The sequence below is a fragment of the Balaenoptera borealis genome (assembly GCF_965194805.1).
Source record: "Balaenoptera borealis genome assembly, chromosome: 1".
In the NCBI taxonomy this organism is placed as follows: Eukaryota; Metazoa; Chordata; class Mammalia; order Artiodactyla; family Balaenopteridae; genus Balaenoptera; species Balaenoptera borealis.
The window spans coordinates 30,988,509-31,015,085 of NC_138860.1; the positions used below are offsets into that span (position 1 = coordinate 30,988,509).

The following is a 26,577-nucleotide window of genomic DNA, read 5'->3' on the forward strand; positions in this document are numbered from 1 at the left end:
AGATTTTTTATGTATAGTATCATGTCCTCTGCAAACAGTGACAGTTTTACTTCTTCCTTTCCCACTTGGATTCCTTTTCTTTTTCTTGTCTGATTGCTGTGGCTAGGACTTCCAATACTATCTGATTAAATGTGGTGACAGTGGGCATCCTTGTCTTGTTCCTGATCTTAGAGGAAATGCTTTCAGCTTTTCACTGTTGAGTATAATGTTAGCTGTGGGTTTGTGATATATGGCCTTTATTATGTTGAGGTATGTTCACTCTATACCCACTTTGTTGAGAACTTTTTATCTTAAATGGGTATTGAATTTTGTCAGAAGCTTTTTCTGTATCTGTCGAAATGACTCTATGATTTTTATTTTTCAGTTTGTTAATGTGGTTGATTAACCACATCAATGTGTTCAACAGATCACATTGATTGATTTGTGGATATTGAACCATCCTTGTATCCCTGGAATAAATCCTACTTGATCATGGTGTATGGTCCTTTTAATGTGTTGTTGAACTTGGTTTGCTACTGTTTTGTCAAGGATTTTTGCATCTGTGTTCATGAGAGAGATTGGCCTGTAATTTTCTTTTTTTGTGCTGTCTTTGTCTGGTTTTGGTGTCAGGGCGATGCTGGCCTTGTGGAACGAGTTCAAAAGCGTTCCTTCCTCTGCAGTTTTTTGTAATGGTTTGAGGAGTATAGTTGCTACTCTTCTCTAAATGTTTGGTAGAAGTTTTCCTGTGAAGCCAATTGGTCTTGGATTTTCGTTTGTTATTGTTGTTGTTGTTAATTACTGATTTAATTTCATTACCGGTAATTGGTCTGTTCATATTTTCTATTTTTTCCTGGTTCAGTCTTGGGAGATTGTACATTTTAAGGAATTTGTCCATTTCTTAATGGCCATTTTATTGATATATAATTGTTGGTAGTAATCTCTCATGTTTCTTTGTATTTCTGTGGTGTCAGTTGTAACTTCCTTTTCATTTCTGATTTTATTGATTTGAGCCCTCTCTTTTTTCTTTGAGTCTGGCTAAAGGTTTATCAATTTTGTTTATCTTTTCAAAGCACCAGTTCTTAGTTTCATTTATCTTTCATAATTTTTTGTCACTATTTTATTTACTTCTGCTCTGATCTTTATGATTTCTTTCCATCTGTTGACTTTTAGGTTTTGTTCTTTTTCAGGTTCCTTTAGGTGTAAGGTTAGGTTGATTTTTGATTTTTCTTGTTTCCTGAGGTAGGTGTGTATTGCTATAAACTTCCCTCTTAGAACTGCTTTTCCTTTGCTATAAACTTCCCTCTTAGAACTGCTTTTCCTATGTCCCATAAATTTTGCATCGTTTTCATTTTCATTTGTCTCTAGGTATTCTTTTATTTCATTAATGATCCATTGGTTATTCAGCAGCGTATTGTTTCTTCTTCATGTGTTTGTGTTTTTTGCAACTTTTTTTCTTGTCATTGATTTCTAGACTCATGGCATTGTGGTCAGAAAAGATGCTTGATATGATATCCATTTTCTTATATTTACTAAGACTTGTTTTGTGGCCTAGCTTGTGATCTGTCCTGGAGAATGTTCCATGTGCACTTGAAAAGAATGTGTATTCTGCTGCTTTTGGATGGAATGTTCTATATAGAGCTATTAAGTCCATTTGGTCTAATGTGTCATTTAAGGCCAGTGTTTCCCTGTTAATTTTTTGTCTGGATAATCTGTCCATTGATGTAAGTAGAGTGTTAAAATCCCCTACTATTATTGTGTTCCTGTCATTTTCTCCCTCTGTGTTTGTTAATATTTGCTTCATATATGTAGGTGATCCTGTGTTGGGTACATACATATTTACAATTGTTATATCTGCTTAGATTTATCCCATGATCATTATGTAATAGCCTTCTTTGTTTGTTGTTACAGTCTTCGTTATAAAATCTATTTTATCTAATGTAAGTATTACTAGCATGGCTTTCTTTTCATTTCCATTTGCATAGAATACCTTTTTTCATCCTGTCACTTTTAGTCTGTGTGTGTCTCAGGATCTGAAGTGAGTCTCTTGTAGGCAGTATATATATGAGTGTTTTCATAACCATGCAGCCACTCTATATCTTTTGATTGGAGCATTTAGGCCATTTACATTTAAAGTAATTCTTGATAGATATGTACTTATTGCCATTTTGTGTTTTGTTTTGGGGTTGTTTTTGTAGTTCTTTTTTGTTCCTTTTTTCTTACTTTGCTCTCTTCTCGTTTTTTGATGACTGTCTTTAATATTACATTTGGATTCCTTTCTCTTTTTTGTGTATCGATTATTGATTTTGGTTTGTGGTTACCATGTGGTTTATATATTGCAATGTGTGTGTGTGTGTGTGTGTGTGTGTGTGTGTGTGTGTGTGTGTGATTATTTTCAGCTCCTGATCTTTTAAGTGCAAAAGCACTTTAAGGATCCTGCATTTTTATCTCCCCCCACTCCCACTTTTTCTGTTTCTGACGTTATATTTTACATCTTTTTGTCTTCTGTGCCCCTTAACTTCTTACTGTGGATATAGACAATTTTACTGGTTTTGTGTTTCAGCCTTACTGCTAGCTTTGTACATGACTGATTTACTACCTTTACTATATTTAGCCTTTCCAATGAGATTTTTTTTTCATAATTTTCATACATCTAGTTGTGGCCTTTTTCGCTTAGAGAAACCCATTTAAAGGTGGTTTGGTAGTGCTGAACTCTTAGCTTTTTCTTGTCTGTAAAACTTTTGATCAGTCCATTTAAATCGTAATGAAAGCCTTGCCTGTTGGAGTCTTCTGGTTTAGGTTTCTCCCTTTCATCACTTTAAATATATCATGCACTCTTTCAGGCCTGCAGAGTTTCTGCTGAAAAGTCAGCTGAAATCCTTATGTTAAGTACAATTACCTTGTACTTAACTTGTTGCTTTTCCCTTGCTGCTTTTAATATTCTCTCTTTATCTTTAATTTTTGCCATTAATTAAAGTGTGTCTTGGTGTGGTCCTCTTTGGGTTGATCGTGTTTGGAACTGTCTGTGCTTCCCAGACCTGGATGTCTGTTCCCTTTCCCAGGTTAGGGACATTTTCAGCTATGATGTCTTCAAATATGTTCTCTGCCCCTTTCTCTCTGTCTTCTCCTTCTATGGCTCCTATAATGTGAATGCCAGTACGCTTGATGTTGTCTCTGAGGTCTCTTAAACTGTCCATGTTTCTTTTCATCCTTTTTTCTTTTTTTCTGTTCAATTTCAGTAATTTCCACTATTCTTTCAGCCCACTGAACTGTTCCTCTCTATCATCTAATCTACTGTTGATTCCTTCTAGTGTACTTTTTATTTCAGTTGTTGTATTCTTTAGCTCTCTTTGGTTGTTGACTCGGGAGGTCTTAAGGCAGCTGGCCTGCTGGTGGGTGGAGCTGTGTCCCTGTGCTAATAAGCTGTATTCCAAAATAGTGCTTTCAAGAACTAATGTCCTTGTGGTAGAACAAACTTCCATTAGTGGCTGCCCCCAGTATCTAAGTTCCCATTGTGAGCTCCAGTTGCCTCCTCCCTCTCCGAGAGGCTCTCCAAGATCAGCAGGTATTCTGACCCAGGTTCCTTTCAAATTACTGCTTCTTCCCTGGGTCCCAGAGTGTGTGAAATTTTGTGTGCACCCTTTAAGAGTGGAGTTTCTATTTCCCACAGCCCTCTGGCCAAAAATGAGCCCTGCTAGCCTCCAAAGCGAAACTTTCAAGGGGCTCTTCTTCACCATGCTGGCGAGCCTGACATGGGGCCTGGACCCCTTGCTTCTTGGGGAGAACCTCAGCAATTGTAATAATCCTCCAGTTGGTGGGTCACCCCTCCTCGGGTGGGGGGGTGGTAATAGGTTTTGACTTTGTTGTGTCTTCTTCCCTCCTACCTATTTTGCCATGGTTCCTTTATATCTTTAGTTGTAGAAGGTCTTTTCTGCTAATTTTCCAGCCTTACTCATCAATCATTGCTCTGTAAATGATTATAGTTTTGGTGTGCCCATGTGAGGAGATGAGCTCAGAGTCTTCCTACTCTGTCATCTTGGCCACTCCCCTCCTCTGCAGACTTTTAGGCATAGAAAAAAAATGTACCTCATTGGTTATACACCTATATTTCCAACTAGGTACAAGGATATTTTTCTTTTCATGCAATCTAAAAGGCTTTATAATACATAAAGGGTTTTTTAAATCTTTCTAGTCCCAGGGGATAACTACAAAATTAATTTTTTCTTATTCAGAGGACTATTTATTAATATAAGATTACTTGGCTGGGTGTTTTTAAATCTTTTGAATCGTATGACCACGTTTATTTTATAATTAATGCAAGATGAACATTAATTAAAGTTCTGAGTATCTCTCTGATACTCTTAATTTCTTTAAAGTATCATATGTAAACTCCAGATGTGTATTTTTTTTTTAATTAGTGTAAGTTGATGTACTTAGTAGAGTCCTCGGTTCTCCATAAAAGGGATTTGGGGTCATGGGTTCTTATCCTGGGGAGTGGATTGGTTTCAAGATATAAACTCCTTAAAATCATATGTAAGATTTTACATATATGTATTTATGTTCATTCTTCTAGAGAGAAGATCCATAGTTTTCCTCATATTCTCAAAAGGTTCCAACACCCTAAAAAGGTTAAGAACTGATCTAGCCCATGTCCCCTTGTCTGTACATTTACTGTAACTTTAGATGAGAAAAGGTGACTTGCTGAAGGTGACACAGCTACCGGATGGTGGGCTGTCTCATTGCAAAGCCTGGACTGTTTTGTATGGCACTAAGCTATCTCTCATGCATAATATTTGTAGACCACAGTTGAGCTTTGTTTAAATATATAATACTTTCAAATTTTAAAGTATCATTCTTAGGTCATTTTCCAAAGTTCCTAGTAAAATAAGCATTAACCTAAGTACATCAAAACTTGACCAATAATAGGCATACTCCTGAATTGGAAAAGATTATTATTTTTATTTATCATTTGCATAGTGTATGAATTCTACAATCTGTCTTTAACACGTGTATTAATAAATTTGTGTGACAAAAATTTCTCAAGAAAAAAGCTGGAAGTGGGGGGAGTAGAATGAGAATCAAAATGGGATTTTTTTGTCTTTTTGGTACTTATTAAGGTTTCTTTACCTGTACATGATGTATCGTTTATATGATGTTATTGTTCTTGAGACTTGGTTTCTTTTCAAGCTATAACAGTGTCTTGTCTTTATCTTTAGGCAAGCCAAAATTCTTTTCGGATAGAATATGATACCTTTGGTGAACTCAAGGTCCCAAATGATAAGTATTATGGCGCCCAGACTGTGAGATCGACAATGAACTTTAAGATTGGAGGGGTGACAGAACGCATGCCAGTAAGTGGCTTTTGTGGAAATGTTGGCTTATTTTGGATGAACTAGGCATTATTCAGTGAGTCACCTTACCTTATAAATAAGTATCTTACAGAGTTAAAATGTAAAGTTATTAGAGAACTGGCTTTGTGAACAATAAGATGTTTCTCTCTCAGTAAGGTGTCAAAGAACTTTTTGAAGTTTAGTGTACTAATATCTTGAGCTATGACTTTGAGTATTTTGGATTTTTGATAGAACTAAGTGATTTGTCTTTCATTCTTGTTTGGATTTTTCGTATTTTTACTAGAATTTTGCAGTTTGTAAGCATTTTTAATTTTGATACTTAATTTTTTAACTGATTTTTTTAAATGATTTAAAAGAAAACTGATTTTTCTTTAATATTATACTTTATCTATCTTGGCTTCAGTTTGTAGAAAAGTATACGCAAATTCATAAAACTATATGACTATTTGTCATGATGTCTGGCATATAATAGGTAACATATAAGTATTTGTTCATTGCTACATGAATGATTTAATGATTAGAAAAGTTTCTACCATATTTCATTAAATCCTTAGATTAGAACTGATCCTCAATTAGAACTGATATGTACTACTAAGAAAAAGTCTGCCAATTAAAGTTGTGACATGTCATTGATTGTAAGATGCATCTTGATTTCAGGGATGTTAAAGTGTGAAAAGAATTGATGGAATATATTACATATCCTACTGGAGCCCAACTAGGGTATGAAAAATAGTCAGTGTAGGAATGCAGGATAGACTAGTAAGCCTAGAAGTAGCCAGGCTTCATCTGGTGAGATACTGTTTAACATTTATCTTCTAAATATACTTTTTATCTTACAATAATTTTAACTTCCGTATTTTAGCTCATTACTAAGGCTTCAAGACTGAATCTTGACAGGTTCATACAATTTCCCAAGAGGCAGCTGAATCTTCTTAGAAGAATCTCTCTGTTATTGCCACCCACAGCCAGTTTAATGGTGAGGTAAACATAGGGTCAGACTACATGGTTGGGAGACAGAGGGTAGCAGATCCTAAAGTATTCTCATATAGTTCAACTCCTGGGATTAAAGAGATCAGTCTTAACCAGTATTGACTGGAGTAAGCATGGCTCATGTTTTGATTTTCCTGCTTCAACCAGCAAGGTGTGTGGTTCTGGGAGTGTGTGATTGCTGCCGCTGCTGCTGTCTCAGAGATAGAGAAGTTGTTTGGATTTGGACAGGTGTCTGTGAAACATGGATATGTGGGTTATCAATTTTTTTCACATTTGGCTTCATCTGGATTAATTTCCTGAACTATGTTAAATATAAAGCAGACTGTGCCTTGAACTAAGTAGTACGATTAAACCCAACCCTTTGTACCTCAGGTCCATAGGAAAATAAAACCAAAAAAGATTATGAACTGCTATGTGAGTAAATGAAGAATAATGAGACCCTTCTTTCATCTCCAATGATACATTTACTATTTTGTTTTAATAGTGTCCAGTGAAACTCTCTGCTGTGACCTGTGTTCATTTTCATGAGTCCACAATCACTGTGGGGTCAGTCACTCCATTCTAGTAGCCTGAGTTGATTGGCATTTGGTTGTGACTTTGACAGTGGTTTAACCCACTGCAGTGTTCCTGTAGAAAATTAAATTCCCATTTGTTTTCATGTGTAAAGTTTTAAAGCTTCTAATCTTTTGTGCCATATATCTCCATTTCATTTGGGTAAAACACTTGTAATGTTTTAATTTTAATTTCTTAAAATTCAAAGTAAAAATGTTTTGTTTTTATTTCCTTTTGTTTGCCCTTCAGTTTATCCTCTGTGTGACCCAGGTTCAGTGTGTCTTACTCATTACTTTTTGTTGTTTTTCCACTTTTATTTTCCTCTAAGGACTATAGCTTCTCTTTTACAAATTTATCCCTCTCTTCCTCACCCTTCCTTTCTTCCTTCTTTCTCATTCAAACCTGGTATGGTATCTAAATCACAGTCTGTATTATTAACTTTGACAAGAACACATAATTTATTTATCTTGCAGAAACCAGGTATTTCATTGAAACCTCATCAAAATTTACTCAATTTATCCTTTTAAATTTTATGAGGTGCTTTGGAGTAGAAAGTGAAAAGATCTGCAAACTCAAAGGGTTTGATATATGGTTATATATATCAGAAGCTATCACCTTTAAGTCTGGAGAACTCTGGGTTTTTAAAAAAAATTATTCTGAGAGAAATTTCCAGTGACTTATTGAGTGTCAAGGCTTCACTGACTAACTAAAATACCATGTTTTTTGGCTTTGGGATGAAATGATACCCATTCAGTAACTGGGTATTTCATACTAATTAGCAGTTAAATATATTATTTCTTTTTATTATTTATTTATTTAGTTGAGGTATAATTTATATATAACATTAGTTTCAGGTGTACAACATAATGATTCAATATTTGTATACATTGCAGAATGATCACCACAGTAAGTCTAGTTACTAGTAACATGTCTAGTAACATCCATCACTATATGTAGTTACAAGAAAATTTTTTTTCTTGTGATGAGGACTTTTAAAATCTCTTTGCAACTTTCAAATATGCAATACAGTATTATTAACTATAGTTACCATGCAATACATTACATCCCCATGATTTATTTATTTTATAACTGGAAGTTTGTACCTATTGACCTCCTTTATACATTTTGTCCACCCCCTTCCCCTGGCAACCACCAGTTTGTTCTGTCTATGAGCTTGGTTTTCTGATTGTTGTTTGTTTTGTTTTTTAAATTCTACATATAAGTGGGATCATGTGGTATTTGTGTTTACCTGTCTGGCTTATTTCACTTGGCGTAATGCCCTCAAGGTCCATCCATGTTGTCACAAATGACAAGATTTGATTCTTTTTTATGGCCAAGTAATATTCCATTGTATTTTTTTACCACATCTTCTTTATCCATGCATTCATTGATGGATACAGGTTATTTCCATATCATGGCTATTGTAAATAATGCTGCTATGGACATGGGGATGCATATATCTTTTCGACTTAGTGTTTTCATTTTCAAGTAAATACCCAGTAGTGGAATTGCTGGATCAGACAGTAGACGTATTTCAGTTTTTTGAGGAACCTCCATACTGTTTTCCAAAGTGGCTGCACCAATTTACATTCCTCCCAACAGCGCACAAGATTTCCCTTTTCTCCACATCCTCTCAAACACTTATTTGTTGTCTTTTTGATAATAGCCATTCTAACAGGTTTAAGGTGGTATCTCATTGTGGTTTTGATTTGCATTTTTCTGGTGATTAGTGATGTTGAGCATCATTTTATGTATCTGTCGGCCATCTGTATATCTTCTTTGGAAAAATGTCTGTTCTCATCATCTGCCCATTTTTTAATCAGTTTGTTTTTTGCTACTGGGTAGTATGAGTTCTTTATATATCTTGAATGTTAACCCCTTATTAGATATATGATGTGCAAATATTTTCGTTCAGTGGGTTCCATTTTCTTTCTTTTTTTTTTTTTTAAGGCAGCAGACTCTTTATTTGATGTGGTTTTAAAATACATCAAAATCAAGGCCCTGGCTGTTCTGCATACCAAAAGGAGACCAAAAAGTTGTCAGCACAGCTTCAAACAAATCTGGGCGGCCAGTTTGGGCCATAATGGAAGCAGTTACAGGGACAGAAGGCAGCACCCCTCCCTCAGGCAGGTGCCTGGCCGTCCCTGGGGTGACCTCCTCTGTGCTGTGCAAGGTGAGAGGCCTAGAGCACCAACTCAGCAGGCCTCGCCCTCCCCCATAGACACCAGGGTAGCTCCACTGGCCGCCTGGTCAGCCTTCCACAGGGCCGCCGTGATGGGGGTGGAGGAGGGGAAATAACCATCTTTACAGACATAACATTCTCTTACAGAAAGTGCCTGAGCTCAGCCCATGGTCCAAAAACCTCACGGAAAACAGATTTTAAAAAGTACTGCTGACACCTCTCAGAATCTTGTGTACACAAAGCTCTCAGCTGGACAAGACCCTGAACGCAAATTACTGTCAGCAGAGCCTCACCTGCTGTGGTCCCCTGCAGGAAAAGCTAGCAATCTAAGAAACCAATACACAGCTCTTGGTCCTAAAACTGGGGCATAAGACCCGCCCCAGTGAGGAAGGAACTGGCCTTCACTCATGGATAGGCCACCTCTTCACCTGGCCCAGGACCCTGGCTGGTGTGGGCAGCACCCAGGAACCTGGGCTGAATTTGGAAAGCAGAGCAGCTGTAGTGGTTGATAAGATTTGGCCAGTGGAGAGGAAGAAGAAGGGGATCCCCATCCATAGCCTGGCCTGGGTGCCTAGAGACAGGCGGCTGGAGGTGAGAGCAGAGGTTCTACCTGGCACAGCTGGGGCCACCGTGCTCCCTGCAGCTGCACAGCGGCTAGACTTGGTTTCTGAGCATTGCTGTCCTGTGCGGCTGTGATTTCCCACACCACACTGGACTCCAACAGTCCCCTCCCTGCCCACAGTAGGACTTTAAGAGGTAACTGAAGTGGGGCAGGCAATCATGTGGGCTACTGCAAGCCTTCCTGCTGGGGGCAGGCAGAAACTACACCTCTTCCCCGTGCTTCGTTAGCTCAGCAAACCCCGTATGGGATTGGCAGCTCTTGTGTTCCTCAGCAGAGTAGAGTAGTATCCCCTCAGCCAGGGATGGCAAATAGGTCTCAACACTTATACTGGCTGCTGGGGGAATCTTGAGAAATGAGAATATATACCAGGGATTTAGCAGGAAATACTCTGAAGCAGATTAGTGGTACCTACCATGGGGGAAGAGGGGAAATGATGTGCCATTCATTTGCCATCTCTGGTCTAAGTCCTAACATAATTCAGGAGTACTCTTCATGAACTTAATGATCTGAAGGATTTAAGTTAAGGGCTGAAAGAGTAGGCTATTTGTGTAAGATAATGAATCGACTTCAAGGAAATACAGGAAGAAGCAAAAACTCAAGCATCCGATTCATCTTGGTCTGTGGCTCCCTCAGCTACACTGAAGCTGAGCCCCAGATGGAGATGGAGTTACAGTACCCCAAACCCAGTGTAGCCCTGCTTCCTGACCCAAGACTCGTTCTGCTGTTCCAGAACACTGTTCTGTACAAAGATTGGCTAATACTCTGGCACGTTTGCAGTTAGCAGGACTTTCAGAGTATAGGATATCATGTATAAGGGGTGGGAGTGAGGGTAGAGAAGGAACAGACATAACTGTCTGCAGCCATTTTTGTGGATTTCTGGGGCTTAGTCAATGGCTGAGTCTCATCCTTATCCATAAGCTGTCAGACAAGAGCTGGGGGCTCCCACATAAGAAGTAAGATGTCAAGGAGAACATAGCTCTTATTACTTGGGCAACAGGATCAGAGCAAATCTCAAAAGATTGCACACTGCGGGTATGGGTGTAGGAAGCAGAAACAGACTCATAAAGCCAAGGGGACAGTTGGGCCCAGGGCCCAGCAAGTGCTGCATGGAGATAGTGGTGATGGCATCAGCAGTGGCCTCCCAAGATTGAAACCACAGGTAAGCTTGTGGCAAAGCCATCAGAAGCCCTTTCCTTTTTCTTACTCTAAACAGTCTGATTTCATCAAGCAGGAAACCTCAGCACCAACATGGCAAAGGTACCAGGTGGAGTGCTGAGGGGGGTGGGGCACTAGAGGCCAGGAACCCAGGCACCACCCCTAAAACACCCCTTCTTCCTCAGAAGATCCTCAATACAAACACTGTCACGTGCAAAACCAAAACGAAACAAAACAAAACCCAAAAACCTTTAGAAAGAATCCTTTGGGTGATCTCTTGTCAATCATTTGTGCAGGCTAGAGAGGCACCTGTGAACGATAAGGCTGCTGCGAAACGTCATTGGCATGGTCCTGGCACTACCGGAGGGCAGAGGAAGTGGTGCCTGAGGGGCACCCTAACAGCACATTGTCCCACACAGAACATTCTCCAGGTCCCTAGTCCTAGGCAGGGAAGCAGTTTCACCGCTGGCTTTGAGCGCCCAATCAGCACTCTGCCTGGCAACCCCTTTTCTAGGTCAAGAGAAGCAAAGGAGCTTCCAGGGGAGCTAGGAGAGCCAGAGCTGCCCAGGTCCTGCTAACAGGAGAAACACAGTCAAGGCCTGGGTGTGTCACCTGTCGTGAGCCCTGAAGGGCAGGGAGGGAGGAACTGAGCCTCAAATCGGGCAGCGAAACGCTCGAGTCGCTTGTCCTGCCAGCATACTGTGACAGCAGCCGCAGGTGACAGCTCCGCTTTAAGACCCTTCAGCTCACAGAAGAGCCACTGACTTCATGTGTACACACCCCCACCTCCAAGGCAAGCCCATTTTACACTTACAGGTATAAGTGTATGAGGCCTTGCCCATATGCCATATGTATGTAAATTTGACCCACAAAATCCAAAACTGCAGAGTCAGATGCCAGCCAGGTCAGAGCACCCTGGGCCTCAGCGGTGAGGGCCTCGCACAGGCCAGGCCTGGCTGGGCTGCTCGCTCCCTTCCCAGCAGGCCCCTGGCGCAGGCTGTCTCAGCGGTGGTGGAGGTAGGCTCCTGAAGCCCCGTTTGGCCTGATGCTTCCGTGCTCGGTGCTCCAGGGCAGCAAGGAGCTTCTGTGGCCCTTGAGGAGCTAGGTGCTTGGACCCTGGGCCCCTCAGCACCCTGTTCCTTGGAGGCATTGGCAGCCTCTGGCCTTCACGCGGGGCCGCTGTCGGTGAGGGGGCCCTGGCTTCCAGCACTCAGGTCCTGCACCCTCCAGCTGCCACATTTTCATTTTTTTGACGTTTGCTTTGCTGTGAAGAGGCTTTCTAGTTTTGATGTAGTCCCATTTGTTTATTTTTGCTTTTGTTGCTTTTTCTTTTGGACTCCTCCAGAAGATCATTGCCAAGACTGATGTCAAGGAGCTTACTGCCTATGTTTTCTTCTAGGAGTTTTATGGTTTCAGATCTTAACATTCAAGTCTTTAATCCATTTTGAGTTCATTTTTATGTATGGTATAAGATAGTGGTCCAGTTTCATTCTTTTGCATGTGGCCAGTTTTCCCAGCACCATTTTGCTACCTTTATTTTTTTTATTATTATTATTTATTTATTTATTTATTTATTTATTTATTTATTTATTTTTGGCTGTGTTGGGTCTTCGTTTCTGTGCAAGGGCTTTCTCTAGTTGCGGCAAGCGGGGGCCACTCTTCATCGTGGTGCACGGGCCTCTCACTGTCGCGGCCTCTCTTGTTGCGGAGCACAGGCTCCAGACGCGCAGGCTCAGTAGTTGTGGCTCACAGGCCCAGTTGCTCCACGGCATGTGGGATCTTCCCAGACCAGGGCTCGAACCCGTGTTCCCTGCATTGGCAGGCGGATTCTCAACCACTGCACCAGCAGGGAAGCCCGCTACCTTTATTTTATTTGCTATTTTTAGTTTTTTCTAAAGAGAAGGAAAAATTATAATGTAGCACGGATCCAGTGAGGGGAAATAATGGTGTAGGCTGGTGAAATGATTATCATTTGATTTTAAATATATGAAATAAAAACATATACATTATAATGTCTTATAATAAATAGGACGAATGGTATATTATATATGTGTGAATGTGTGTATATGTGTGTGTGAGGCATACGTACATATCTATGAAAAGTCATTGTATTTGCTTTTGTTTGGTTCCCTAAACAAATAGATAAATGATGATTCTTGGTTTTTATATATCTATTTTTAATCTTTCTCTATATCCTAAACATTTTAGGGTCATAATGTTACTTAAGTTATTGTTTTATGTACAGGTTTTGTACCTGCATAAGATAGTAATCTTAAACTTTCATGCTTAACTAAAATTGCAAATTTGAGATACTTTTCTGATTAACTCTAGATCCCAGTTATTAAAGCATTTGGCATCTTGAAGCGAGCAGCTGCTGAAGTAAACCAGGATTATGGTCTTGATCCAAAGATTGCTAATGCAATAATGAAGGCAGCAGATGAGGTAAGAGGTGATAAGTGTGTTTACTTAATGGCATCAGACCCATATTAACTGCTGGATAATGATAAGTGCTGGCACGAGGAAAGGGGCACTGTGAATTCTTGAGTTAATGAGTTTCAACATAGGGTGGCAGCATTATTATTTGGTGAGGATATTAATATGGTGCTTAAAATATTGTGGCAAATTTTCTGGATGATTTTATACCTTTTATTTTTAATTTTCTTTATTTTCCTTTATATAGTTTAAAGAAAACTTTTTGAAGAGATACTCTTTGAACTTAACATATTTGATTTCTTGTTTTATGTATAGATGATTCCTTTTAAAGCTAGTTGGTTATTTGATAATATGTGTGGAGAATGTAATTTCACTATTTCACTAATAACATAATTAATTGCTTACACAATTAAAGATAAACAGTCAGAGATAACAGTTTAAAAGCTCTGAATATAATGTTGTTCATTGCAGTACTATTTATTATAACAGCTGCTTATGTAAGTTATATTGTGAAGCCATGGAAACTTAGTTTTTTAAAGAATGTCATAGAACAAAGCCTACCATATAAGAGGTGGGGAGGAAAGATTGTAAAATGCATGTATTTTATGATCCTAATTTTGTTTTGAAAAAATGAACAGAAAAACATGTTTTTTTCCATCTACATATATACTTCCATTGCTTGAAGTAGAGACTAGAAGGAGATGCCAAAATGCTAATCATCTTTACTTCTGAGGGTAGAACTATGATGACTATTATACTTTTCTTAGTTCTCAGAATTTTTTGCACTGATCACCTGTTATTTTTATACAACTAAGAAAAAAGTTTTACTTTAAAGTGAACCAGTTGTTTAAGGTAATAGATTTCTAAAGTGCATGCTGATTTTTTTTAAGCTAAAATCATTCCAGAAGGTGAAGTTAAGCACCCACTCTCTTAGAAAGCTTATAATTCAAAAACTAACAAATTAACTAAAAGTACAAAAATATGACAAAAATAGGGACAAATCTAGACCATATTTATGTCTATGCTTGGAGGTTGCTACTCATAGGACATGTGTGGGATGCAGTAGCTATTAGTGAACTCACACTGTTAAGGCACTTGTTCATTATCATGCTGACTCTGGCTGTAACATCTGTTGGATATTCCTGCTGAGTACCAACAGTAAATTTATCTAGAGACTTAACACATTTGCCAGCCTTAATGGGTGGGTGGGTCTGTCTGTATATTATTAGAGGGCAGTTGAGACATAGGAGAAAGATATCTTTGATTCAGTTTTCATTTGGAGTCAGTGAAATTGTTATACCATTCACAATAGATAATCTTTCACCTTTTAAAGTAGCAGTGGTTAGACTGCAGGAGCTTCAGTTTGCTGGACAACCGCGAACTATGTGGCACCATCAATAGCATATGAAAAAAGTGAATACCTTTAAAATAGTACTATAAGTAGTACCAACTTAATCATATTTGATTTAAATAGGTAAATGAATGTTTCTTATTTTTTAAAATTCATTTTTTAACATTTTGCTCTGCAGGTAGCTGAAGGTAAATTAAATGATCATTTTCCTCTCGTGGTATGGCAGACTGGATCAGGAACCCAGACAAATATGAATGTAAATGAAGTCATTAGCAATAGAGCAATTGAAATGCTAGGAGGTGAACTTGGCAGCAAGAAACCCGTGCATCCCAACGATCATGTTAATAAAAGCCAGGTCGGTATATGATCTCTTCTTTTCTTTGTTATAAATTGAAAAGAATCCTGAGATTTTCCTTGTAAAACAGGCATTAACTTTTGACAGGGAGTGTTCATTCTGCTTACATTCTCTAATGGAAAGGACTTCTTGTATGTTCTCCTTATTTCTTTTAGGAATCTTAAGTCTATGTCTTAAATTTTCATGAAAAGCACCTTTAGGGGAAAAAAAATCACTTTTAGGACACCTGAATTTAGTATATATGTATATTTTCGCTGTTTGATTTATTTTTTAAAAACTCTTTCTTTTGAAATATAAAATTATTTATAAGAATTGCAAAGATATTTCAGAGTTCCTGTATACCCTTCACCCAGCTACCCTTAATATTAAATATTTTACATAACCCTGGTACATTTATCACACTAAGAAATTAACATTGGTACAAGACTCTTAATTAAACAGGCTTTATTAGGATTTCCCTAGTTTTCTATTGATCTCCTTTTTCTCTTAACCAGGATCCAGTCCACGCTCCACATTGTATTTAGTCATCATATCCCCTTAGTCTCCTCTAATCTGTGAGAGCTTGTCTTTTGTCTTTGTGATTTTTGAAAGCAGTGGCCAGGTATTTCATAGAATGTCCCTCAATATGGGTTTGTCTGTTGTTTTCTCATGATTAGACTGAGACTGTGGATTTTTGGAAAGACTGTTATGGAAATGAAGGGCTCTTCTGGCATCGTATCGGGATACACGATAGCAACATGACTTGGTACTGGTGATGTTAACTTGAATCACTTGGTTAAGATGGTGTCTCCCTGGTTTCTCCATCTTCTATTCTCTATTTGGTAGAAGTAAGCCACTGTGTCCAGCCTGTACTCCAGCTACTACACTTAAGCTCCACTTCCTAAAGGGAGGAGTATCAAGAAATTTTTGGACATGTGTTAAGATCACCACAGAATTAATAGAGAACTTTGAGGCTATGCAAACAGCCTCTTTCTCCTTAAACTTTTGCCTATTAATTTTAACATTCATCAGTGGATCTTGCCAATAACAATTACTACATTAGTGTTTCAGTAGTGATTTTCTGTTTCCCTCATTCTTTCTACATTTATTAATTGAAATTTTTCTGTAAGGAATACTGTCTTCTCTCTCCCCTGACATTTATTTATTTAATCATTTATGTATATCAGTATGAATTCATTAATATTTTTTTCTTAAGGTTATAATCCAGTATTTTGGGGATTTATATTGCTACTCATATTGTTGCCACAAAGCTACAGCTTGTTGGCTCCTGTGTCCTTTGGACATGCCACCATCCTTTTTTTTTTTAAGGCACTTATTAATTTTTTGCGCTACAAGATGCTCCAGGCTTCTTATCTTGTATTTTTCCTGCCCCAGCCCTCATAAGCACTCATTTTTCCAAAGAGCTCTTGGAGGATCTTATCACTTATTGGAAAGTGATATTTAGAAACCAAGATCTGGGTTCTGAGTATAATTTAATATATTTTTAAGTAGTGAGGAAGTTTTTTCACATAAATCCATTGTATGAAGGATTTTGCAAACCGAAGGCTTGCCTTTAAATATGAGTTTATCTTTTACATATACTGAAGTCTGAAATCTACTTCAGAATAATCTAGTGTGTATGGTCAGATGGAGGAGTGAGGTGGAGTTACAGATGAAACAAGATTGGCTATATGCTAATTGTTTGAATTCAGGTGGTAGATACATGAGTGTTCATTATACCATTCATCCTACTTTTGTAAGTAGTTTGATAATGTCCATAATACAAAGTTTAACAAATGAGTAATGAATATATTTTTTAAAATAGCATCGTAATTTAAAAGTATGGGTTTACAGTTGAGGAAAGAGCATGGAATTTAGACTACCTGGTCAGGTCCCAGTTCTGCCAACTGTAAATATTTTGGCAAGTCACATAATTTCTTTGACAGTTTAGCTTTTCTATTTTTAAAGTGGTGACCTACCTCACAGAATTTTCCTCAAGTTTAGTAAAGGAAGAAGTGTTTGTGAAAGACTGTATGTGCTATTTAACTGTAAGATATTTTATTATTGCTATCCTTACATACATTTGCTAGTTGTACTTCTCTATGTCTTGCTGTCATTTCTTAGCAGGCAGATATAGTAATATATAATACATTCATTGTAGGTGGTATATGTAATACAGTCCTAAATACCTTCCACAAAGGAAATCAGGTTGTTGCTTCTTACTTGATCCTAAGTGACTTGCCACAGGTAAATGTAATTGAGTACTAAATATGCCAAGTTTTGAGTAGTCATTTAGTGAGATTTTTAATTGAGGCATTCAAGTTTGGTTTATTTTTGTCTCTGATTTAACATTTTACATTTCTTTTGAAAATTTTCCAACAGAGCTCAAATGATACTTTTCCCACAGCAATGCATATTGCTGCTGCAATAGAAGTTCATGAAGTACTGCTACCAGGACTACAGAAGCTACATGATGCCCTTGATGCAAAATCCAAAGAATTTGCCCAGATCATCAAAATTGGGCGTACTCATACACAGGATGCTGTTCCACTTACTCTTGGGCAGGTATATTGCGTGCGATTAGATTTGGTTCAATTGCAGGCTTGGTACAAATGGCCAGCATATTACCCTCTAAATCACACTGGTTTAAAAGGCCAAATTTATAACAATTCAGTTCAGTGACAGATGATTCTGCACTAACCAGTCAGTAGTCAGTTTTTATTGGTATCCACTCAGAAGAGCAGAGCATACTGGCTATGAGCCAGACTCCACATCAGTCTACTTGAGTTCAAATCTTAGCTTCGCTATGTGCAAACTATTGGACCTTAGGAAAATTATTTAGCCTTTCTGTGCATCAGTTTTCTGAGCTGTAGAATGAGGAAAATATCTCTTTCATAGGATAGTTAGGAGGTTCAAATAAGCTGATTCATGTAGAGTGTTTAGAACAATCCCTGACACATTATAAGCACATGTTGGTGTTAGCTGTCATCATCATCTTCATCAGTATCATTATCATAATTTCTTCCGTTGTCTCTCTTACTCAAAATTAGTAAGTTCTTTAAAAATTAATTTTAAAATGATTAAATGGGGCATATCTTACTCTTTAAAATTGTTTTGGCCACATGTAAAAGAGGTATTACTCTCTTTTCCAAAATACCAGAAAGTATTTTTATGTTTCTTTATTGATACTTTAAAGAATGCCTAATAGTATGCATTGCGAAGGAAATACAAGGAACAGTTTTTGTCTCAGTAAGTTCACTCCAGTTTGGGAGGTAGGACATATGCAAATTCTATATCAAGTATCAAAGGATAGGTATCCAATAACAGTATTTTTGTAGAAATTCAGGTGAGGGAGAGAGTTTGGCTGCTGGTTATTTGGAAAGATTTCATTTGTAGTTTTGTTCAGATGACAGCAAACACTGAAAAAAAACTTGATCATTTACCTTAACTTTATCACGGAAGGAATGAGGAAAACTGGAAGTGATTAATTGACCTACAGATGATATGAATAAATTGAGCTTGCTAAATTAAGTTGTTTCTTAGGCTGTATTGTATTTCTCTTTACATCATTGGCTCTTAGTACCATGCATAATTTCTAAGGAGATACAGTATATGTTCTTGAAACGTTTGAGTATCCCTCTGGATACTCCCTTTTTTGTGTGCTACATGTAGGAAAACCATTATATGCTGAAGTCCGGTTGGGCCATTTACTCAGCCTCCTATGTAAAATCATCATTCTTCGTCTTATGACAGAAAGTTTTATTTTTCTCTTTGATTTTATCTTATCAGAAGCATTTATACTTGCTTTTATTGTAATTGTCTTTTGAGGTTTTTGAGTGCAGTTTTTTTCCTCAATAAAAATATATTCCTGAAGTGAATCCAGCCAGTATATATGTAAGTGATGTTAGATCAGATGGAGCCAAGTCTACCTAAAAGGAGTTGTATCTTCTAAAACGTTTTCTTTAGAGCAGTGTGAAATCCTAGTACTAATCAAAAGTATTCATGATTTTTCAGTGTTTTTAGGCAGGAAAAAAGATTTAGTGTAACCATATATCCCGGCTTGCTCAGTTGAGTTCCAGTTTATGCCTTCTGTCCCTGCATAATTCTTGATAGGGCCCTTGCTATGTTCTAAACGTGATCAATTCTGTGGTTACTTTACTTAAAGGATATTATACTTTGTGAACCAGTGTGGCATTAATAGCAGAATTAAAATGCATCTTGAAGCTATAGTCTTAACTCTTACCTGTTACCTTCTTACGCTGTTCAGTGAGTCACGTAGCTTCTTGAGTCCCTGTAAAACATCCTCAAATTCCATATCAGGTTTTTTAACTGAAATTGTATGGAGGATATTTCTATGTTTGCATTTTTCTTGAGGGGATTCAGTTTTTTTCTTTCTCAGAGTTGTTTGAGATACACCAAAAAATAAATAATTTACAAATAAACTGATAATTTAATCTAGTAAAGTTTTTTTTTAAATTTCCTGTGTTGTTTTTCTTTGCTTTCTATTAAAAGACTAGTTTATAAATAGGCCACATGTTATCAGTGGCATTGTCTACCTGATAGGCTTATAAATTCTCTTTCTCTCCTATTCTTTGTTTATCATATGAATTAAATAATACAATTACCACTTGAGTAGCTTCTAATTTTGTACCTGAAACGTGTTTTTTAAAAACTTGAATTTAATGTAGTTAGAGTAACTTGTATGCCATTAGAAAATTATATGTTCTCACCTTAATTTCTTTTGCTTTTCAGGAATTTAGTGGTTATGTTCAACAAGTGAAATATGCAACAACAAGAATAAAAGGTGCCATGCCAAGAATCTATGAGCTCGCAGCTGGGGGCACTGCTGTCGGTACTGGTTTAAATACTAGAATTGGCTTTGCAGAAAAGGTTGCCGCAAAAGTGGCTGCACTCACAGGTAGGTGATAACACGGTTTGTTACTCATTTCCATTATACTAGTCTGTATTTTTCTGGGTGTTTCTGCTTTGAATTCTGAACAAATTTAAAGTTAGAAATAATATTTTCCCATCAAACATGTACTTTGTGTCTATTTCAGAAGTTGTAATGTTAACCTTTTGCTTTTTAAAAGTTTTCCATCTGTAAGTTCATACAGCATGTAATTATTAAAATCTGTCAGTGCTAACTTTGCTTACTATCTGGTAGTATTCAATTATTTTCCATTTAAAGCTGTTTTGAATACTCATTTTCAAAGCAGGAGGAATCAACTGATGGTTGAGAAATTCATTTGAATGACAAATACGTTAGAGATTGACAGGCTTAATTTCTTTTTTTCCTATGGCATGCTGTGACATTTCTTTGAATTAATGACCTTTTTGAATTCTCTTTCCTTTAGTAGAGTACTGTGCTCTTGATAATGATAACTGTTATTAGAGCTATTATCTCCAGAAAACTCTTATTAAGACACAGATATTACCAGAGAGTTAGGGTACAGATAATTATACAATGCTCATTATTGCTTACTAGCAGAGATTTTTTTTTTAATCAAATTTTAATCAAGAAGAACTGTATTATGGGGTTTAGAATATGTAGATTTTTAAAAATTTGAACATGGGAGAGATTGAGAATGTCTAACTCATTTTGGCTCCCTAATCTCTCAGAGGACCTTGTGGGTCCTGGCTAGAGAAGAGAATAGAACACCTAAAATGGGGGGAAAATTGTACTAGGAAAGGAGTGTGGAATAAAGCAGAGTGAACTTTACCTACTTTGCCTCTTTACTGAAGCGTAGTCAGGCATCATACACAGGTGTTTGCAGTAGGATAATGTTTTTTCTTTCAATATTTTATATTTCTTTCAACATTTATTGTACTTCTTCTTTTTATCTTTTAAGTGTGCTAGTATCATCAGATTTTCTACCCCTTTAGGACTTCTTGAAGAAATGTAGACAAAGCTTGAGTCTTAAGCACTTTTTTCTGAAGTAAAATTTTTATTCTGTTCTTTTTTTGCTTTTCATATACTGGCACTTTCTGTTTAACTTGCTGATATTAGAAAAATGTTTGATTTTACCTGTTAACTCATATAGGTTATTATTTTTTCTTCAGGCTTGCCTTTTGTCACAGCTCCAAATAAATTTGAAGCTCTGGCTGCTCATGATGCTTTGGTTGAACTCAGTGGAGCCATGAACACTACCGCTTGCAGTCTGATGAAGATTGCAAATGATATTCGTTTTCTGGGTTCTGGTCCTCGCTCAGGTCTGGGAGAACTGATTTTGCCTGAAAATGAACCAGGAAGCAGTATCATGCCAGGTAATCACATAGCTGGTAAATTCAGAACTGGAACTTGACTAGAACCCAGGCATTCTCATCTGCAGAGCGTATCTGCTTTTGTTTAACGTGATCTCAAAGTGGATGGGGACATGTGTGGTGCACTTGTTTCAGAATGTCTTTGTGGGCTACTTTTGATCAGGACTTCTGGGGACATCACCCAACAATATAGGAGAAAAGAATTTTAGTTAGCAGCATGTATTTTGATTTCCACCTTAGAAAATATGTAATAGTTCTATCTTTTACAATCCAAAGCAAATAGAATTCTAGAACAGGCTGTTAAAGTGATCAGCATGGGATGAATAAAGATGAATTGTATCAAATGCCTCTTATTTCATTTTTTGCTTTAGGTTTTGGCCAGTTAGGTAAGGGAGGCTCCACAGATATGGTTGGGACCTTGCTTTATTATATGTCTTACTTTATTTAATGAAGTTGGATTTCCTTCTTTTCTTGATGTCTGGATTCCAGTAAGTCATTTGGTGGACTCACTTGATATTCATGGAATCCAGTGGAGAAGTGTGGGCAATACTGTTACATAAATGTAGCTGGGTGAACAGTGACATTTAAGGAGTGCCTAATGAGTTGACTTCAGACTGGAGGGATATCTTGGCAGCAAGCTGAAGGGCTCTGCCCTTTCACCACTTTACTGGTGACTGAGGGTGAAGGTAGAGAATATGTGTTGATCATATTAGCAGATAAAGTTGAAATAGCAGTACATCAGATGACAGAGTCTAGATTCATAAAGGACTCTAGTTGGACTAAAACTGACAAGAGTGAAAAAGAAAGACCTGACTATAGATTCTTTTAGATCTAGGCATGTGTAGAATGAGAAAAGATCTGATTTTAAAGTATGTCATGTTGAAAAATGACATGAGTTCAGTTGATTGCAAATTCAAGGTGATTACCTAAAAAAGAGAAATGCAGAGTCACAGATAAGGAACTAATCTTCCCACTGTGTTGCTTTGTACTTGTCAGAGGAATCAGAGATGTTTGGTTCAAACTTGAGCTTGTCAGAGGAGTGTTACAGGGTGGTAAGTTCTGGAAACTCAAATAGGAAAATTCCAGCTTAACATCAGTTTCCTCTGGGAAGCCTCCCGATGTTGGTGAGGTGCTTCTTTTATAGGTATTCCCACAGCAGTCTGCACTTCTCTGTATTGACCCCTTATCTATCATAATTGCCAATTCTCTCTCCCTCGCCTCCGAGCTCTGTGAGGGCAGGGGCTGCATCCTTCTTCCTCACTGTTGTATATTCAGCGCCTGGCTCCATAACTATTTCTAGAGCGCATGTAAGCCACGAAGGCGAAAAGAGCTGTACCTACCGTGCAGTTGTAGGTACTCTGCTTAGTAGCCATTGCGTGGTTCAGAGTTGCTGGCTACATGGTTTGTTTCATTAAACAGCACTGATGGTTGGGACATTGCTTTATTATATGTCTTTATTTAATGACGTTAGTTTTCCTTCTTCTCTTGATTATTTGATATAAAACCTAATCTTAAACTCATACTCGAAGCCACAAGTGTGTTTGATGTGATACCTCTCTTTGGTGGTTTTCTTGAAGGCAAGGTGAACCCCACCCAGTGTGAGGCAGTGACCATGGTTGCAGCCCAGGTCATGGGCAATCATGTCGCCGTTACCATTGGAGGCAGCAATGGACATTTTGAGTTGAATGTTTTCAAGCCATTGATGGTAAGCTTTAAATTTGATTTTTAATGTCTTAAACCGAAAGCTAGTTGTCTTGGTTTCTGTCTTTCATTAAGGTTTCTTACAATTCTTTAGGTACTTGGATAATATAGTAGCAGTTGGAAGTTAAACATATGTTAATGTTAGAGGATTAATCCTGTATATTTAATTACGTGACTTTTAGCTTAAGTAATTGGTGGTTTGCTTTTTGTAATAGGAAGAAAAATTCTGAAAGTAAGGTATAGGTTTCTTTCTTTTCCCTCGCCACTGGGGATGCCAATTGCTAGAAATAAGTTCTAGTCTCCTCAATTAAAAAAAAAGAAAGAAACTCTCCTTCCAGCCTGTCTCCTTCTCATGCTGCTGCTTTCTTCCTCTCTCTAAATTCAGCCTTTTTAAAGAAATACCCACTCTCACTCTCATTTGCACTGCAGTCTGACTTCCACCCCTGCACTTATGTTTGAATTGTTCTTGTAGCACTTGTGACGTCTTGAGTCCAACAGACATGCCATGGCTCTTAACTAACATCTGACCTTGACTTGCTGCTCCTTGGAACACTCTTTTTCCTTGGTTTCTTCAGCACTTTCTCTCCAGTTCTCTTCCCTTTCTCAAGGCTTTCTTCCATTGGTTTTACTCTTCCACACACCTTGAAAACATTGTGTCCACTCGATCTATTCTTTTTCCTTCATCTTTATGAAGACAGAACAAAACGGCATCATCTTTTATCCAGTTTCCCCAACTTCAGATAATGGAGCTATTATCATTTACAATCCTTTATTTGTGTGAAGTGTTATATCTAAGTATATATTAGAGGCTTATTTCCAGTTTGTGTCTGGTGTAAAGTCTGATTTTAATTTGATAAGAATATGCAAATAACAAATATTTAGTGTATTCATTCAGTGTATTCATCAAATATTTATTGAGTACTAGTCTGTGTCAGGCACTGTACTCGTTGCTAGTGATAGAACAATGAACAAGACAGATTTTTTTTTTGCCCTTATGGAATGTACATTCTGGTGGAAAATAGAAAGAAGACAGACCAAAGCACAACTCAGACCGATAAGCGTTTTTTTTTTTAATTAATTAATTAATTTATTTTTGGCTTCATTGGGTCTTCACTGCTGTGCGCAGGCTTTCTCTAGTTGTGGCAAGCGGGGGCTGCTCTTCATTTTGGAGTACAGGCTCTAGGTGCGTGGGCTTCAGTAATTGTGGCACATGGGCTTAGTAATTGTGGCTTGCAGGCTCAGTAGTTGTGGTGCACGGGCTTAGTTGCTCCACGGCATGTGGAATCTTCCCGGACCAGGGCTTGAACCCGTGTCCCCTGCGTTGGCAGGCGGATTCTTAACCACTACGCCACCAGGGAAGCCCCAGACCAATAAGCTTTTCCTTTCAGGTCAAATTCCAAACAGTTAACACCAGCTGCCTGGCAAATATATGTGCATAACAATAAGTGTCTTGCCAATTTATTTTTAAACAAAGGTCTGTTTTGTTTTTAATAGAAAATAAGTCAAGATAATCAACATTTGCCATATAATAAAGTCATTAGTATCAAATTAAACCTTGAAGTTCTGTGTCTTCTACTAGAGTCCATTGTTGGGAGTCTGGTTTTCAGACCCTGGGATTTTAGACCAGAGAGATTAGGATGTGGATATATATCTTAATATATATTGGAAATGATACCAAAAAGAAAAAAACGGCTAAAACAAACTAATTGACTTTATACTGTTTTAAAATACTGTGTGAAAGGTTATTTTCAAGGGATTATGGAATATTTATTTTGTTAAGCATAAAAAACGTGGTGATCATTAAGAACTGAGAAGCCCTGATTTCACTGATTGCCTCAAACTCACGCTGAACTTTCTTTTTGTTTTTTTTGGAATTTTATTTTATTTATTTTTTTCTACAGCAGGTTCTTATTAGTCATCCATTTTATACACATCAGTGTATACATGTCAATCCCAATCTCCCAATTCATCACAACACCACCACCACCCCCTGCTGCTTTCCCCCCTTGGTGTCCATACGTTTGTTCTCTACATCTGTGTCTCTATTTCTGCCCTGCAAACTGGTTCATCTGTACCATTTTTCTAGATTCCACATATATGTGTTAATATACGATATTTGTTTTTCTCTTTCTGACTTACTTCACTCTGTAAGACAGTCTCTAGATACATCCACGTCTCTACAAATGACCCAATTTCGTTCCTTTTTATGGCTGAGTAATATTCCATTGTATATATATACCACCTCTTCTTTATCCATTCGTCTGTTGATGGGCATTTAGGTTGCTTCCATGACCTGGCTATTGTAAATAGCGCAGCAATGAACATTGGGGGTGCATGTGTCTTTTTGAATTATGGTTTTGTCAGGGTATATGCCCAGTAGTGGGATTGCTGGGTCATATGGTAATTCTATTTTTAGTTTTTTAAGGAACCTCCATACTGTTCTCCATAGTGGCTGTAACAATTTACATTCCCACCAACAGTGCAAGAGGGTTCCCTTTTCTCCACACCCTCTCCAGCATTTGTTGTTTGTAGATTTTCTGATGATGCCCGTTCTAACTGGTGTGAGGTGATACCTCATTGTAGTTTTGACTTGCATTTCTCTAATATTAGTGATGTTGAGCAGCTTTTCATGTGCTTCTTGGCCATCTGTATGTACTCTTTGGAGAAATGTCTATTTAGGTCTTCTGCCCATTTTTTGATTGGGTTGTCTTTTTAATATTGAGCTGCATGAGCTGTTTGTATATTTTGGAGATTAATCCTTTGTCTGTTGATTCGTTTGCAAATATTTTTTCCCATTCTGAGGGTTGTTTCTTCGTCTTGTTTGTAGTTTCCTTTGCTTTGCAAAAGCTTTTAAGTTTCATTAGGTCCCATTTGTTTATTTTTGTTTTTATTTCCATTACTCTAGGAGGTGGATCAAAAAAGATCTTGCTGTGATTTATGTCAAAGAGTGTTCTTCCTATGTTTTCCTCTAAGAGTTTTATAGTGTCCGGTCTTATATTTAGGTCTCTAATCCGTTTTGAGTTTACTTTTGTGTATGGTGTTAGGGAGTGTTCTAATTTCATTCTTTTACATGTAGCTGTCCAGTTTTCCCAGTACCACTTATTGAAGAGACTGTCTTTTCTCCATTGTATATCCTTGCCTCCTTTGTCATAGATTAGTTGACCATAGGTGCATGGGTTTATCTCTGGGCTTTCTATCCTGTTCCATTGATCTGTATTTCTGTTTTTGTGCCAGTACCATATTGTCTTGATTATTGTAGCTTTGTAGTATAGTCTGAAGTCAAGGAGTCTGATTCCTCCAGCTCCTTTTTTTTCCCTCAAGACTGCTTTGGCTATTCGGGGTCTTTTGTGTCTCCATACAAATTTTAAGATTTTTTGTTCTAGTTCTGTAAAAAATGACATTGGTAATTTGATAGGGATGGTATTGAATCTGTAGATTGCTTTGGGTAGTATACTCATTTTCACAATATTGATTCTGCCAATCCAGGAACATAGTATATCTCTCCATCTGTTGGTATCATCTTTAATTTCTTTCAACAGTGTCTTACAGTTTTCTGCATACAGGTCTTTTGTCTCCCTAGGTAGGTTTATTCCTAGGTATTTTATTCTTTTTGTTGCAGTGGTAAATGGGAGTGTTTCCTTAATTTCTCTTTCAGATTTTTCATCATTA

The 26,577-nt window shown here is 37.6% G+C and overlaps 1 protein-coding gene across 1 annotated transcript in view; it reads left to right on the forward strand.

Moving 5' to 3' along the window:
* FH (fumarate hydratase) overlaps positions 1 to 26,577 on the forward strand; it is a 42,413-nt gene that overhangs the window by 7,641 nt on the left and 8,195 nt on the right. The window contains exons 2-8 of the mRNA XM_082340942.1: positions 5,193 to 5,327; positions 13,160 to 13,270; positions 14,791 to 14,967; positions 17,329 to 17,511; positions 19,699 to 19,864; positions 21,007 to 21,210; positions 22,785 to 22,912. Coding sequence (XP_082197068.1) covers positions 5,193 to 5,327; positions 13,160 to 13,270; positions 14,791 to 14,967; positions 17,329 to 17,511; positions 19,699 to 19,864; positions 21,007 to 21,210; positions 22,785 to 22,912 — 1,104 coding nt within the window. The remainder of the gene's footprint in view (positions 1 to 5,192; positions 5,328 to 13,159; positions 13,271 to 14,790; positions 14,968 to 17,328; positions 17,512 to 19,698; positions 19,865 to 21,006; positions 21,211 to 22,784; positions 22,913 to 26,577) is intronic.